The 11,930-nt window shown below is 38.9% G+C and overlaps 1 protein-coding gene across 1 annotated transcript; it reads left to right on the top strand.

Annotated features, from left to right (window-relative positions):
- The first annotated feature begins 1,539 nt into the window (after positions 1-1,539).
- On the top strand, positions 1,540-9,246 carry C2H9orf152 (chromosome 2 C9orf152 homolog). The gene is made up of 2 exons (XM_065399623.1): positions 1,540-1,768; positions 8,033-9,246. Exons 1-2 carry the CDS (start codon positions 1,540-1,542, stop codon positions 8,608-8,610), a joined length of 807 nt encoding a protein of 268 aa, XP_065255695.1. The 3' UTR covers positions 8,611-9,246.
- The last annotated feature ends 2,684 nt before the right edge of the window (positions 9,247-11,930 follow it).

Genomic DNA, 11,930 nt, shown 5'->3' with positions numbered 1-11,930 from the left:
CTTTAAGGTCAGAAGGGACCATCATGATCATCTAGTGACTAGACCAGGGGTCGGCAACCTTTCAGAAGTGGGGTGCCGAATCTTCATTTATTCACTCTGATTTAAAGTTTTGCGTGCCAGTCATACATTTTAACGTTTTTAGAAGGTCTCTTTCTATAAGTCTATAATATATAACTAAACTATTGTTGTAAGTAAAGTAAATAAGGTTTTTAAAATGTTTAAGAAACTTCATTTAAAATTAAATTAAAATACAGAGCCCCCCGGACCCGGGCAGTGTGAGTGCCACTGAAAATCAGCTCGTGTGCCGCCTTTGGCACGCGTACCATAGGTTGCCTACCCCTGGACTAGACTCTAGGTCTGACCTCCTGCACATTGCAGGCCACAGAACCTCACCCACTCACTCCTGTAATAGACCCACAACCTCTGGCTGAGTTACTGAAGTCCTCAAATCATGATTTAAAGACTTCAAGTTACAGAGAATCCACCATTGACACTAGTTTAAACCAGCAAGTGAGCCAGGCCCCATGCTGCAGAGGAAGGTGAAAAAACCCCAGTGTCCCTCTCTGACCCGAGGGAAAATTCCTTCCCGACCCCAAATATGGCAATCAGTTAGACCCGGAGCACGTGGACAAGACCCACCAGCCAGATACCTGGAAAAGAATTCTCTGTAGTAACTCACAGCCCTCCCCATCTAGTGTCCCATTACCGCACATCAGCTACATGCTCTTGTAGGCAGTCTCATCATACCATCCCCTCCATAAACTTATCAAGCTCAGTCTTGAAGCCAATTAGGTGTTTTGCCCCCACTGCTCCCCTGGGAAGGCAGTTCCATAGGTCTCAAAATGTTTTACAAAGGAGAGCAGGTAAAATTTCCCCCCATTTTACACATAGAATAACTGAAAGGCAGGAAAATTAAATGAGGTAGAGTCAGGACCAGATTCCAGAATTTCCAACTCCTGACTCCCAAGCCTATGCCTTATCTACTGAGGCATGCAGCCCCGATGGTTCAGTCCCAGGTGCACACACACTGAAAGGAGACTGATGTGCACAAGTTTCTTCACTGTGAATCTTACCTACTTTTTAAAGATATTTGGCAAAGCAGCAACAATTAGATTGGGAGGGCTGAGTGGAAAATGCATAGAATAATCCTGAATGTAAAGTCTGGATGGAACCACTCTCACGACGGAACAACATGATGGTGTTCCTTTAAAATTTAAGATTACTACATAAACCAATATCATCCAATCCTTTGTTCACCTGACTGTTTTGTTCAATGGTGTTTTGTACTTCACTGTGTTTTTTGGCAAAGATTCATATGCTCAACCTTAAGTAAACATTAAATTCAATTGAATGGATCTTGTCATTAAATGTTTTCCGAAGTTCAGTACACACCGAATGTATCTTAAAACAAGCTGATTGAAATCTACAACTCTGAATGCACCAGGCAGTGAAAGGGGCTGCTATACGTACCAAAAAGTTATTGCTTCCTTTAGGAACATTTTAAATGTTGCAAACTTGATTTTCTTCTTTGCAAACATAATGAAGGACGTCTCTTGCTTCTGCTTAACTTTGTCTTCCTTGTGGAACCAGATGGTGCAAGCTTACAAATATATCTGTGGTATTTTCTTAGTGACTCATACAGCAGAGCAACAGGCTTCAGACTGTGACACGCAGCCAACCAAGATGGACGTAAGCTTACTTGAGGAGCAGTATGACTGTATAAAACAGAAGCAAAAGCTGCAAACACACATTATTGTGTTTAAAACAGGTATGCTTCAGATTCATAGACCAAACCTGACAAATGTAGAGGGGTAAAGGGAACTCCTTTAAGTCTTCATTAACTTAAGATACTTTTGAATGCTTATGCACAGCTTGCAAGGAAAATACAAAGTGGACTGTTTTCATGTTGCTGATGTCTTTGTTTCTTTGTTCATTCCACTGAAAAGTAGTCTAATGCAGTGGTTCTCAAACTTTTGTACTAGTGACCCCTTTCACATAGCAAGCCACGGAGTGTGACCCCCCCCCTTATAAATTAAAAACACTTTTTAAATATATTTAACACTATTATAAATGCTGGATGCAAAGTGGGGTTTGGGGTGGAGGCTGACAGCTCGGGTGACCCCTGCATGTAATAACCTCACGACTCCCAGTTTGAGAACCCCTGGTCTAATGGTTAACAAATAAATTAGAAAAGGAAGCAGTGAAACACTTTTTAATGTTTGTTTGAGGTGATTTTATGTATTTTAAGATAGAGTGTTATGTAAGTTACATGCAATTCTTGATATCGCAACTGTTAATTTTCATAGGTACCAATTACTTAGTGTTAATTGACGATAATGTTTGCAGCATATAGCTCTTGTCAGATTTCTGCTTTCCTTAATGCTTCCATATGGTTAACCTAACAATACTGTCTTGCACCTTTTGTTCTTCCTGTTCCGTGAAGCCTGTCCTAAAAGACTAACCAAGGCAGCAGCAAAAGTCAAATGCCTAGCAGAAGTTAGGCTTTAGTTTAAAATGAGCTAAATTATACTGGGAACAACCGGCGTAACTTTAATGTGCTAGCTTCAGACAGAGAGGTGCCTCGTGGAAGTGGTTTCACTGTATATTATTCTGAATATGTGCGCACAGGAAAACAAATGACATGTGACACTTAGCTGCCACATCAGACAGGTTTTGGTATAACCAATATTAGCAAACTTTTTCAAGTTTATATTAGAATATTGTTTACAGATATTATATTGCTGTGCTTCTCTTTTCTTTCTAAGCTGATCTGAAGAGCCATGAAAGTAAACAAAGTAATTTAAGCTTCTTTAGTTAAATAGTTGCAGCATGAATAGAATTAATGTGATTTAACAGAGTTTGGTGTTTATTTCAGAGGTGAGTGAAATAAATCTGAGAAACTAAGAACCCCCAAACCTGTGTCTAAACCAAATTTGGTGTGTGTCAAAATAATTTAGCCTATTTCTTACTTTACATTTTCCTGTGCATTTTTCGGCAGTTCTGGATTCTGGCTGGATGTAGAAGTGCCGAAACATTAAATAATAATGTAATTAAATAATAATATGTAATAGATGCAGTTCTATATCTCCTTTCATTCAAGGGCATTGAAACATAAATATTAATTAACTCCATGAAGAGGAAAAGTATATACATACAGAAGAACCAGTTTATCCAACACTGAAATGCAGCTACATCTGGGGTGAAACACCTCAAGTGTTTAACAGAACACAGCAACAATACAAAACAGTTTAGGAGAGGAAGTGAAATGCACTGTATCCAAATGAAATTCCAGAAAGACTACAAATAAATTGAATGTAATTATATGAGTTGAAATTTGGCCAGCAAACCAAAACACAATCATTCAGACACATGAAACTGTTGATGGAATAAATTTTGGGAGGGCAGCAAATTAATATTACAGAGGATGGCTACACAGATGGTTCTGTTCCTTTTTCTCTGAGGGTAACACTGGGTAACCGTTCTTCTGTCTAAGAGCACTGTCCAGCAGGGTATTACACTTTTATTTAATATTTATGTTACAGTAGTTTCACATGCACCAATCAGGTACTAGACACTGTACAGAGGCACACGCCCTCACTAAGCTTTCTTGTTTGACGTAAATATATAGGGCCATTAGGAGGGTTACTGTTACTGCTTGAGGCACCTTTAAATTCCCTTTGCTGCGTGGATTTTGGCAGGGCTGAGGATCTGGTTCCATGTTTTTAAGGTTAACAAACTGGGGAGTTTATTGAATACCCAACTATTTATGAGTACTCAGGTAGCAGTAATTTCCATCAGTGCGTGGAAAGATGGCTGCATTCTTTTTCAAATGTGGACCTTTCCACAATTATCCACACCTTTGCTACCTTGAGGATGCTATTCTCCATAAGGTTACATATTCCAACCACGAAAACACTGCTGCTAGAGCAAAAGGAGGCAACCCACTTAGCAAGCAATGTTTTGCACTGACAGCAAAGTATACCTACAGGCAGTGTTCTCCATGGTTATCAGATAATTTCCAGGTGAAGTTTAAGGATGGGATTTCCAAAGGCGCATACAGGAGTTAGGCTCCCAACTCCCACTGTAGTTCAATGGAAGTTGGGCACTTAACTCCCTTATGACACTTTGAAAATCCCAGCCTAGGGTCTTCATGTTGACCAATAAATCCCTAAATTGTACGGATCCTGCCTATTTGTTCCACGACACACTCATAAGAAAATTAGGGAAATGTCTAGCTGAGATTACTATCATGTAGGTGCACAACTGGTTGAAAAACCACACTCAGAGAATAGTTATCAATGGTATTCTGTCAAAGCAGGAGGGCATATCTAGAGGGGTCCAGAGGGGTCTGTCCAGGATCCAGTACTATTCAATATTTTCGTTAATGACTTTGATAATGGAGCAGAGAGTATGCTTATAAAATTTGCAGATGACACCAAATTGTGAGAAGTTACTAGCCCTTTGGAGGGCAGGATTAAAATTCAAAAGGACTTTGAATAATTGGAGAATTGATCTGAAATCAACAAGATAAAATTCAATACAGATAAGTGTGAAGTACTTCACTTAAAAAGGAAGGACAAATCAAATGCAGAACCACAAAATGGGGAATAACTGACTTGGCAGTAGGACTGCTCAAAAGGATCTGGGGGCTATAGTGGATCACAAATTGAATATGAACCAATGACGTATTGCTGTTGCAAAAAGGCTAATCATTCTGTAGTGTATTAACAAGAGAGTTGTATGTAAGACATGAGAGGTAATTGTCTCATAGACTCATATCCCTTAAGGCCAGAAGGGACCATCGTGATCATCTAGCCTCAGCTCTGCAAATCACAGGCCACAGAACCTCATCCACCCACTCCTGTAACAGACCCAACTTTCCCACTCTACTCAGCGCTGGAGAGGTCTCAACTGGACTACTATGTCCAGTTTTGGGCGACACACTTTAGGAAAGATGTGGGCAAACTGGAGAGAGTCCAGAGAAGAGCAACAAAAATAATAAAAGGTTTAGAAAACATGACCTATGAGGAAAGGTCCAAAAAACTGAGCATGTTTAATCTTTGGAAAAGAAGACTATGGGGAGACCTGATAAGTCTTCAAATATGTTAAGGGCTGTTATAAAGAGGACTGTAAAAGCAGCAAAGAGTCCTGTGGCACCTTATAGACTAACAGACGTATTGGAGCATGAGCTTTCGTGGGTGAATACCCACTTCGTCGTATTCACCCACGAAAGCTCATGCTCCAATACGTCTGTTAGTCTATAAGGTGCCACAGGACTCTTTGCTGCTTTTACAGATCCAGACTAACACGGCTACCCCTCTGATACTTGACATAAAGAGGACTGTGATCAATTGTTCTCCATGTCCACTGAAAAGAGGTCAAGAAGCAATGCAGGAAAGTAGATTTAGGTAGATCTTAGGAAAAACTTTCTAGCTATAAGGGCAATTAAGTACTGGAAGAGGTTACCAAGGGAGGTTGTGGAATCCCAATCGTTTGAGGTTTTTAAGAACAAGTTGGACAAACACCTGTCAGGGATTATCTTGGTTTACGTGGTCCTGCCTCAGCATGGGGTATGGACTAGATGACCTCTCAAGGTCTCTTCCAGCATTTTATTTCTAGGATTAGATTTGAGACTGCCTTTCCTCCCATGATAAAGTAGTTGTGATCATCCAAAACTTGCGTCCTGATTTAATGGGGAGGGGACTGGCAGCAAGACATTCTCCGATGAGTCTTGGCTCTGTATGGTCACTTCCCACCTCTGTCTGCCCGAGCCCTGACTTGGTGACTTTTAGAACACTTTCTAAATTTATCAGTTCTCCCAGATTTTCAATTGATGAGTAAGTGGGGGGAGTTATCTGATAATGTAATTTCCTTCTGTCCCTTCCCATGACACACACGGTGACACTTCAGTTTCCTTCTGATATTCAGGAACAGGAGGTGGCAGGCTTTGAAAATCTTCACTCAGGGGAAAAATAGGCCAATGAACTCATTATTTATCATAGACTGGGAAATGAAAAAGTATTGCTTACTCTGGGAATTAGACTGGGGGGGCACCCAAAGTATACAATAGGAGACAGTCACATATGCCTATAGAAAGCTTCTTCAGAGAGTTTCTAAAGCTCCTGTGAAATTTGATTAACCTGTGTCATTCAGAAACCTTGAAAAATGTAAAGACCCTGCAATCATAGTTCCTTTATTATGAAAGTGCAAGTGAAAAGGCCCAAACAATAAATACACTTGCAATAAAACCATTATATACACTTGTTAAATAGAAAAAAAGTTCCATTCAGTGCAAGAAGATTTAAATAAAGACCTTACCGTAGAATGTTGGAGAGTATGTAATAAACTGCTAATATAACTTACTGCATAACCTCCACAGTTCTGTTAAAAGGTCATTACTGAGTTCTATGGATTACTGCAGATCCTGAATGTGGGAAAGTGGGATGGCATGTCTATCTTCAAAGCAAAAATCTTTATATCCTCTCTCTGAACATAAACAGAGAGAAGAACTTTTAAGAGAAGTATCTTGAAAAAAATGGTGTTTTATTGTTGTTGTTTTGAGAATTACCAGTGAAACAGGTGGATCTGACACACTTTCAAGTATTTCATTGTAAAGACCGTTACACCAAAGGAAAACCAATTACAATATTTGTAAAAACACAATCCTATTCTCTGTCAACAACACTGCTTTGATTTCAAATCCAAGGCTGAAAGGTCTCATTGCACTATCTAGTGCTGTGATCTATTTTAAATGACTGTTTGGATGCTTTTTTGTCAAAATATAATCTACACTCTTCTGTCCCCAAAATTTCCATTTTAATAACCTTCAGACTCCTTACTTCAGCAGACACACCTACTGCTAATCATTACAGTAACATAAGACAAGCACACTGCACAACTATGTTAAACAACATATACACCAACTGAAAATACATTTAATGAGAACTTGTAGAGATGTCAGTAGGAGCCATATATTTTTAAGGGCTCAACTTCTAGTCATTTTAAATGTATAGCAGACCATTGGTTTTTAGTAATTTGATTGCTGTATGCTAATACTGCCTTTGCTTTTGCAGTAATTCTGTTCCTTATATCTTGTATGTTACTAACAGTAGTACTTACATAATGCTTTACAAATATTTATTAATGGATCCTCACAACACCTCTCCATGAGATTAACTAATAAATGTTATTCTCTATTTTATAAATGAGAGAACTGAGGCACTGATGTTCAATGACTGGCCCATGGCCTCAGTCAGTGGCCGACATGTGAGAACTCAAAAACAAGATGGCAGATTCTTTCCATTTCAGCCAATTTGTGCCACTCAGATGACACAAAGTGGCCAGAATTTGGCCCTAAATTGACAGGTGGGAATTCCCCTGGCATGGGTAAACAATTTATCTTGACATGTTAAAACTACAACTGCCTTGTCTACACTAGCAGTTTGCCATGTGATAGTTATGACCTGTCAGCTAACACATGGTCAAAATAGATTTTTTCCTAATGTAGATGAATGCACTGTTGGTAATATAAAGCCTATGACACAGTTGTGCAGTTCCAATTCAATCTGGTAGAGGGAAGCAAAGCACATACCACAACAAATGGACTAGTGTGTATTTTTAATTTGTATGAATAGTTACATCAAAATCATCAAACAGATAGAGCTTTTGCATCTTTGTGACTACAGATCTATCTTCAACTGAAGAGATCCCATGTTCATCATAGTAATTCCTTCTAAAAGCTCATCTAGTTTATTATTGGGTTTTATGCTAATGTCAGTATTTCCTTTATAAGGCTCCATTATTATTTGATTGACTGATGGAGCACCACCTGGGTACTCAGAACTTTGTAGCTAAGAAACAACATTTCCCGTCCGTACCCACATACTAAAGGAACTTGCATGCTAATTAGACACAGAGAAAAAGTGCAGACACATTGACTCCTTAGAGCCCCCAAGGTTGAGTTTACGCCATGGAAGTTGGATCTTTAATTTTTGCCAATGTAATAATGTAGAAATATGCATTTTCTTCACAGATGAGAATCAGTCTGTTCCTGGGGAATCAATGGTCAATGCCATTTTAATTAATAAGAAAACAAGGAAACCAAAAGAATTTAAAGAACACATTCCTGTCAGAAAGGTCACCCTGGAGTTAACTTCCAATGGCAATGTACAAGACAGTTCACCATGGCGTACACACCTGGGAATCCACCGTCTATTACAAACTGATTGTCAGAAGGCTCCATGTGATCTTGCCCACTGCAAGAACGAACAGATTAGCTTTGACAATGAGAGATTGACTGTGAAGGAAAATGTCATGCTGCCATATGAAAAAACACTAACTGCAAGTGAACAATCCACAGTATCACTCAATGAACTGGGAAATTCAAGTATGTTAAACAGTCCCACTGAAGAGAATAGCAATTCCATTTCAGGCATCTGCCAGAAGTATCCTTTGAAGTTAGTCTCTTCAGCAATTTGGACAGACCAACAGATTTCATCCACAAAATGTATACCCATATCCAGGAAGCTAAGCTATTACCCATTCCCTCAGAAAAAAACACCCAGGATCTCAGAAGCTGCAAGAAGACTTGGATTATATGTCTCACCATAAAGAAATTTCAGTAATGTGTAAAGTTTAGTTAACATTTAAAATAAAATTTCAGTAAACTAATTTTTCAAAGTAATTTTGATTTACTTGCTAAGGGGTTAGTACTTTATATTATAAGAATTTGCATGGGCCAATCAATGTGTTTTAGAAGTTCATAGAGTGAAAAGTCTGTTAAATGAGTTGCAATGTCATAAGGGGTATTGGACAATAAAGAATTTTTATACCTAGAGCATCATCAGGATTATCCATACTCATTTTTGTACCTTCAAATATAGGAACTAATGTTAACTCATTTTGCATTGATTTCTTTTTTTTTCTAAATCCAAACTACTGATTTTTGGGGGACAAGAATTCTATCATAGTGAGATTACAAATCATTTGAAATTTGATCATTTGAAAAAGCTGTAGCAAAGATTAGCACTTACAAAAATTGCTGATGAAGCAACTGGATTGGATTTCAGTACTGCAAAATTTAATTAGCTGTCTGAACAAGCAACAAATGAAGCAGGTTTTAGAACAACAGTAGCCAGGGTGATTAATACATTCTAGTTAACATGTGGTTTTATTATTCATTTACTTCCACAAGTTATTTATGATTGATTTTCCTGTGTGTATCCTAAAACAGTGAATAAAACCATCAGATCCTATTTCTGTTGCTGTCCTTAATGGCATTAAATACAGCAAATATCCAAATGCTTTTCCTATTCATAAATCCCACATGCTGTTAATTGTTTCTTCCAGCTGTGAATTAGAAACACACCTGTTCCTTGTGGTGTTGTTGTTGCCACCATAGTAAGATGAATTAGTCAAGTTGTGATGTGGTTTTCAATCAAATAATTGGTGCTAGCTAACAAACATACAAGATAAATCAGATGTACAGTATGTACTTCCAAGGGTCATGTGGAGAAACAAATTTTTGGGTCATTCCAAGATGGAATGAGCAAAGCCCTAGGAAATACTGAACACTATGGGGAATTATTTTGCAGTGGCCAGGGGATGGACTAGAAAACTTAGAATATCTTTTCCATTTATCACTTCTCATTCTTTGATATTCTGTGCTAGTAAAAACATTCTTCACCTTCAAAAATAAGCTATTATGTGCTTCAATATTAGATTTGGTCCTGAGATGTAAACTTTCCATTTGACTTGTTACACAGCCAAAGCTACTAAAGGACTTATCTGTACAGGGAAATTGATCGGTACTTATTTAGCAGAATATTAATGTCATATATCTTAGAGCTTTTATAGCTATGCCAGTATAAATCCCACATGTGGACACCCTATTCTGGAATAAAAGTGACTTTATACCATAATTATTCTAGAATGAAGTCACACTGATTCTGGAATAGTGTGTCCACACAGGGACTGGCATAGCTATAGGGGAATACCAGTTGCCAGGCAACTTCCCCAAGTCTTAAAATAAGATCTGAGTAAGTGGGGCACCTGCTTTATGAGACAAACTTCAAAGAAATATAGTTTCCTAATAACCATAATATGATACCACTTTTATATTAAAACTGGTCTACAAATATTAATGAACACTACGCAGAATTAGTTGCTCCGAACTTTTAACAGGATCATCTTAACTGCGCAATATGCTTTGGGATGATTTTTGGCCTAGTTCTCCAGTCAGTTTACAGTTAGGGATGGTAAACACAGATATTAAACGCTGATAACTGTGTGAGGTTTTTGCCCTCGGCTTTAAGAGCCTATCCATTCAAAGGTGGGATACCCGATGACTTCAATGGCAGTTGGACTGGGCACTAAATCAGCCAGCCTAACATAATGGCAGCCAGGAAATCTCCAGTAATTTATTATTTTTTAATGTTTTGATTTTTTAATCAATGATCAATTGAAGACAATCTATTTTTACTAGGCAATAATTAAAAGGCACAGAAAATATAGACGCAGCATACTCGGAGAGGACATAGCTATGCCAGCATACATTTTAAATGTAGAGCAAGACTTACTCTTTTTAAATTTAAATCTTTGTAGACTTCCTTGCAATTTAGGGCGGGGCAAATTACAACTAGAGACTTTAATATTGTACTTAATATTCCTTTGAGCTGAATGGACAGTTCATATATCTTAGAGCTTTTATATTAAGTTGTATTCATCTCAATAAGGTATTCTCTTTGAGTTGCAAAAACTCTATTGAGATAAACTGGTGGCTCATACCTTAGAGCTATTGAATCAGGCTGTTGGCAGAGATCATGGGTTAATTTCTAAGGCCTGGTCTACACTTAAAACTTAGATTCACACAGCTACTGCTCTCAGAGGGTTGAAAAATCCACACATCTGTCTGATATAGTTTTGCCAACCGACCTAAAGTGATCCTGGAGTTCCTACAGCGATGGAAAAACCTCTTCCATTGCTGTGGCCTATATCTACACTACTATGGCACCATATGCACAGAACCACATAGCTATGCTGGCATAACCCCAGAGCATAGACGCAGCCTACACCAACAGAAGATGCGTCTAGGGTGCCTTCATCCTCTACCCGGGGTTGACTATGCAGGGGACCTGGAACAAGACTTTACATCGTGGGAAGTAATGACCAGACTTACAAAAGACCAAAAACGCAGCCCCCGGAAAAGATGGCATTTGCTATAGCTTCATGAAAAAACAAGACCCCAGTTGCCTGGTATTAACTGCCATTTTCAACAAATGCAAACACTTCTGCCGTACTTCCAGCTTCTGGAAGAAGTCAATGATGGTGTTCCTCTACAAGAAACGGAAGCGAGACAACCCCAGCAACTGGAGACCCATCTCTCTCTATTCCACCATATACAAACTGTATGCCAGCTGCCTTGTGGCTAGGATCACAGACTGGTCAGTGAATGGAGGAGCCATCAGCTCCATCCAGAAGGTCTTCAAGTCTTGCAAAGGCTGCTATGGACACAACATTGTCCTTCAGACTGCCAAACACCTGTCAGGGATGGTTCAAGTATAGTTGGTCCTGCCTCAGCACATGGGGCTGGGATTTGATCATCTCACAATGTCCCTTCCAAGCCTGCATTTCTATGATACAATATACCTTCATTATATCTTTATACCTATATAACTGTGTCCACACTCAGGTTTTACCAACATAGCTAAAGTCATACAACTTGATGTGTAGACAAGGCTTAAGGTTTTTCTACAGTGCACATATGCAGTTGCAAACCAGCTGAGGTCTCTCTGAAAGGGGAAGATATTCTGATGCCTGGTCCACACTTGAAAATTAGATCAACCTAGCTACATCACTCAGGACTGTGAAAAATGTCATGCCCTGAGCACCGTAGGTAGCTTGACCTAACTCCCGGTGTAGACATGGCTAGG

This window comes from Emys orbicularis, chromosome 2 (assembly GCF_028017835.1).
Source record: "Emys orbicularis isolate rEmyOrb1 chromosome 2, rEmyOrb1.hap1, whole genome shotgun sequence".
Lineage (NCBI taxonomy): Eukaryota > Metazoa > Chordata > Testudines > Emydidae > Emys > Emys orbicularis.
Note: the sequence above shows the minus strand (reverse complement) of the source record. Positions and strands in the feature narration are given on the sequence as shown.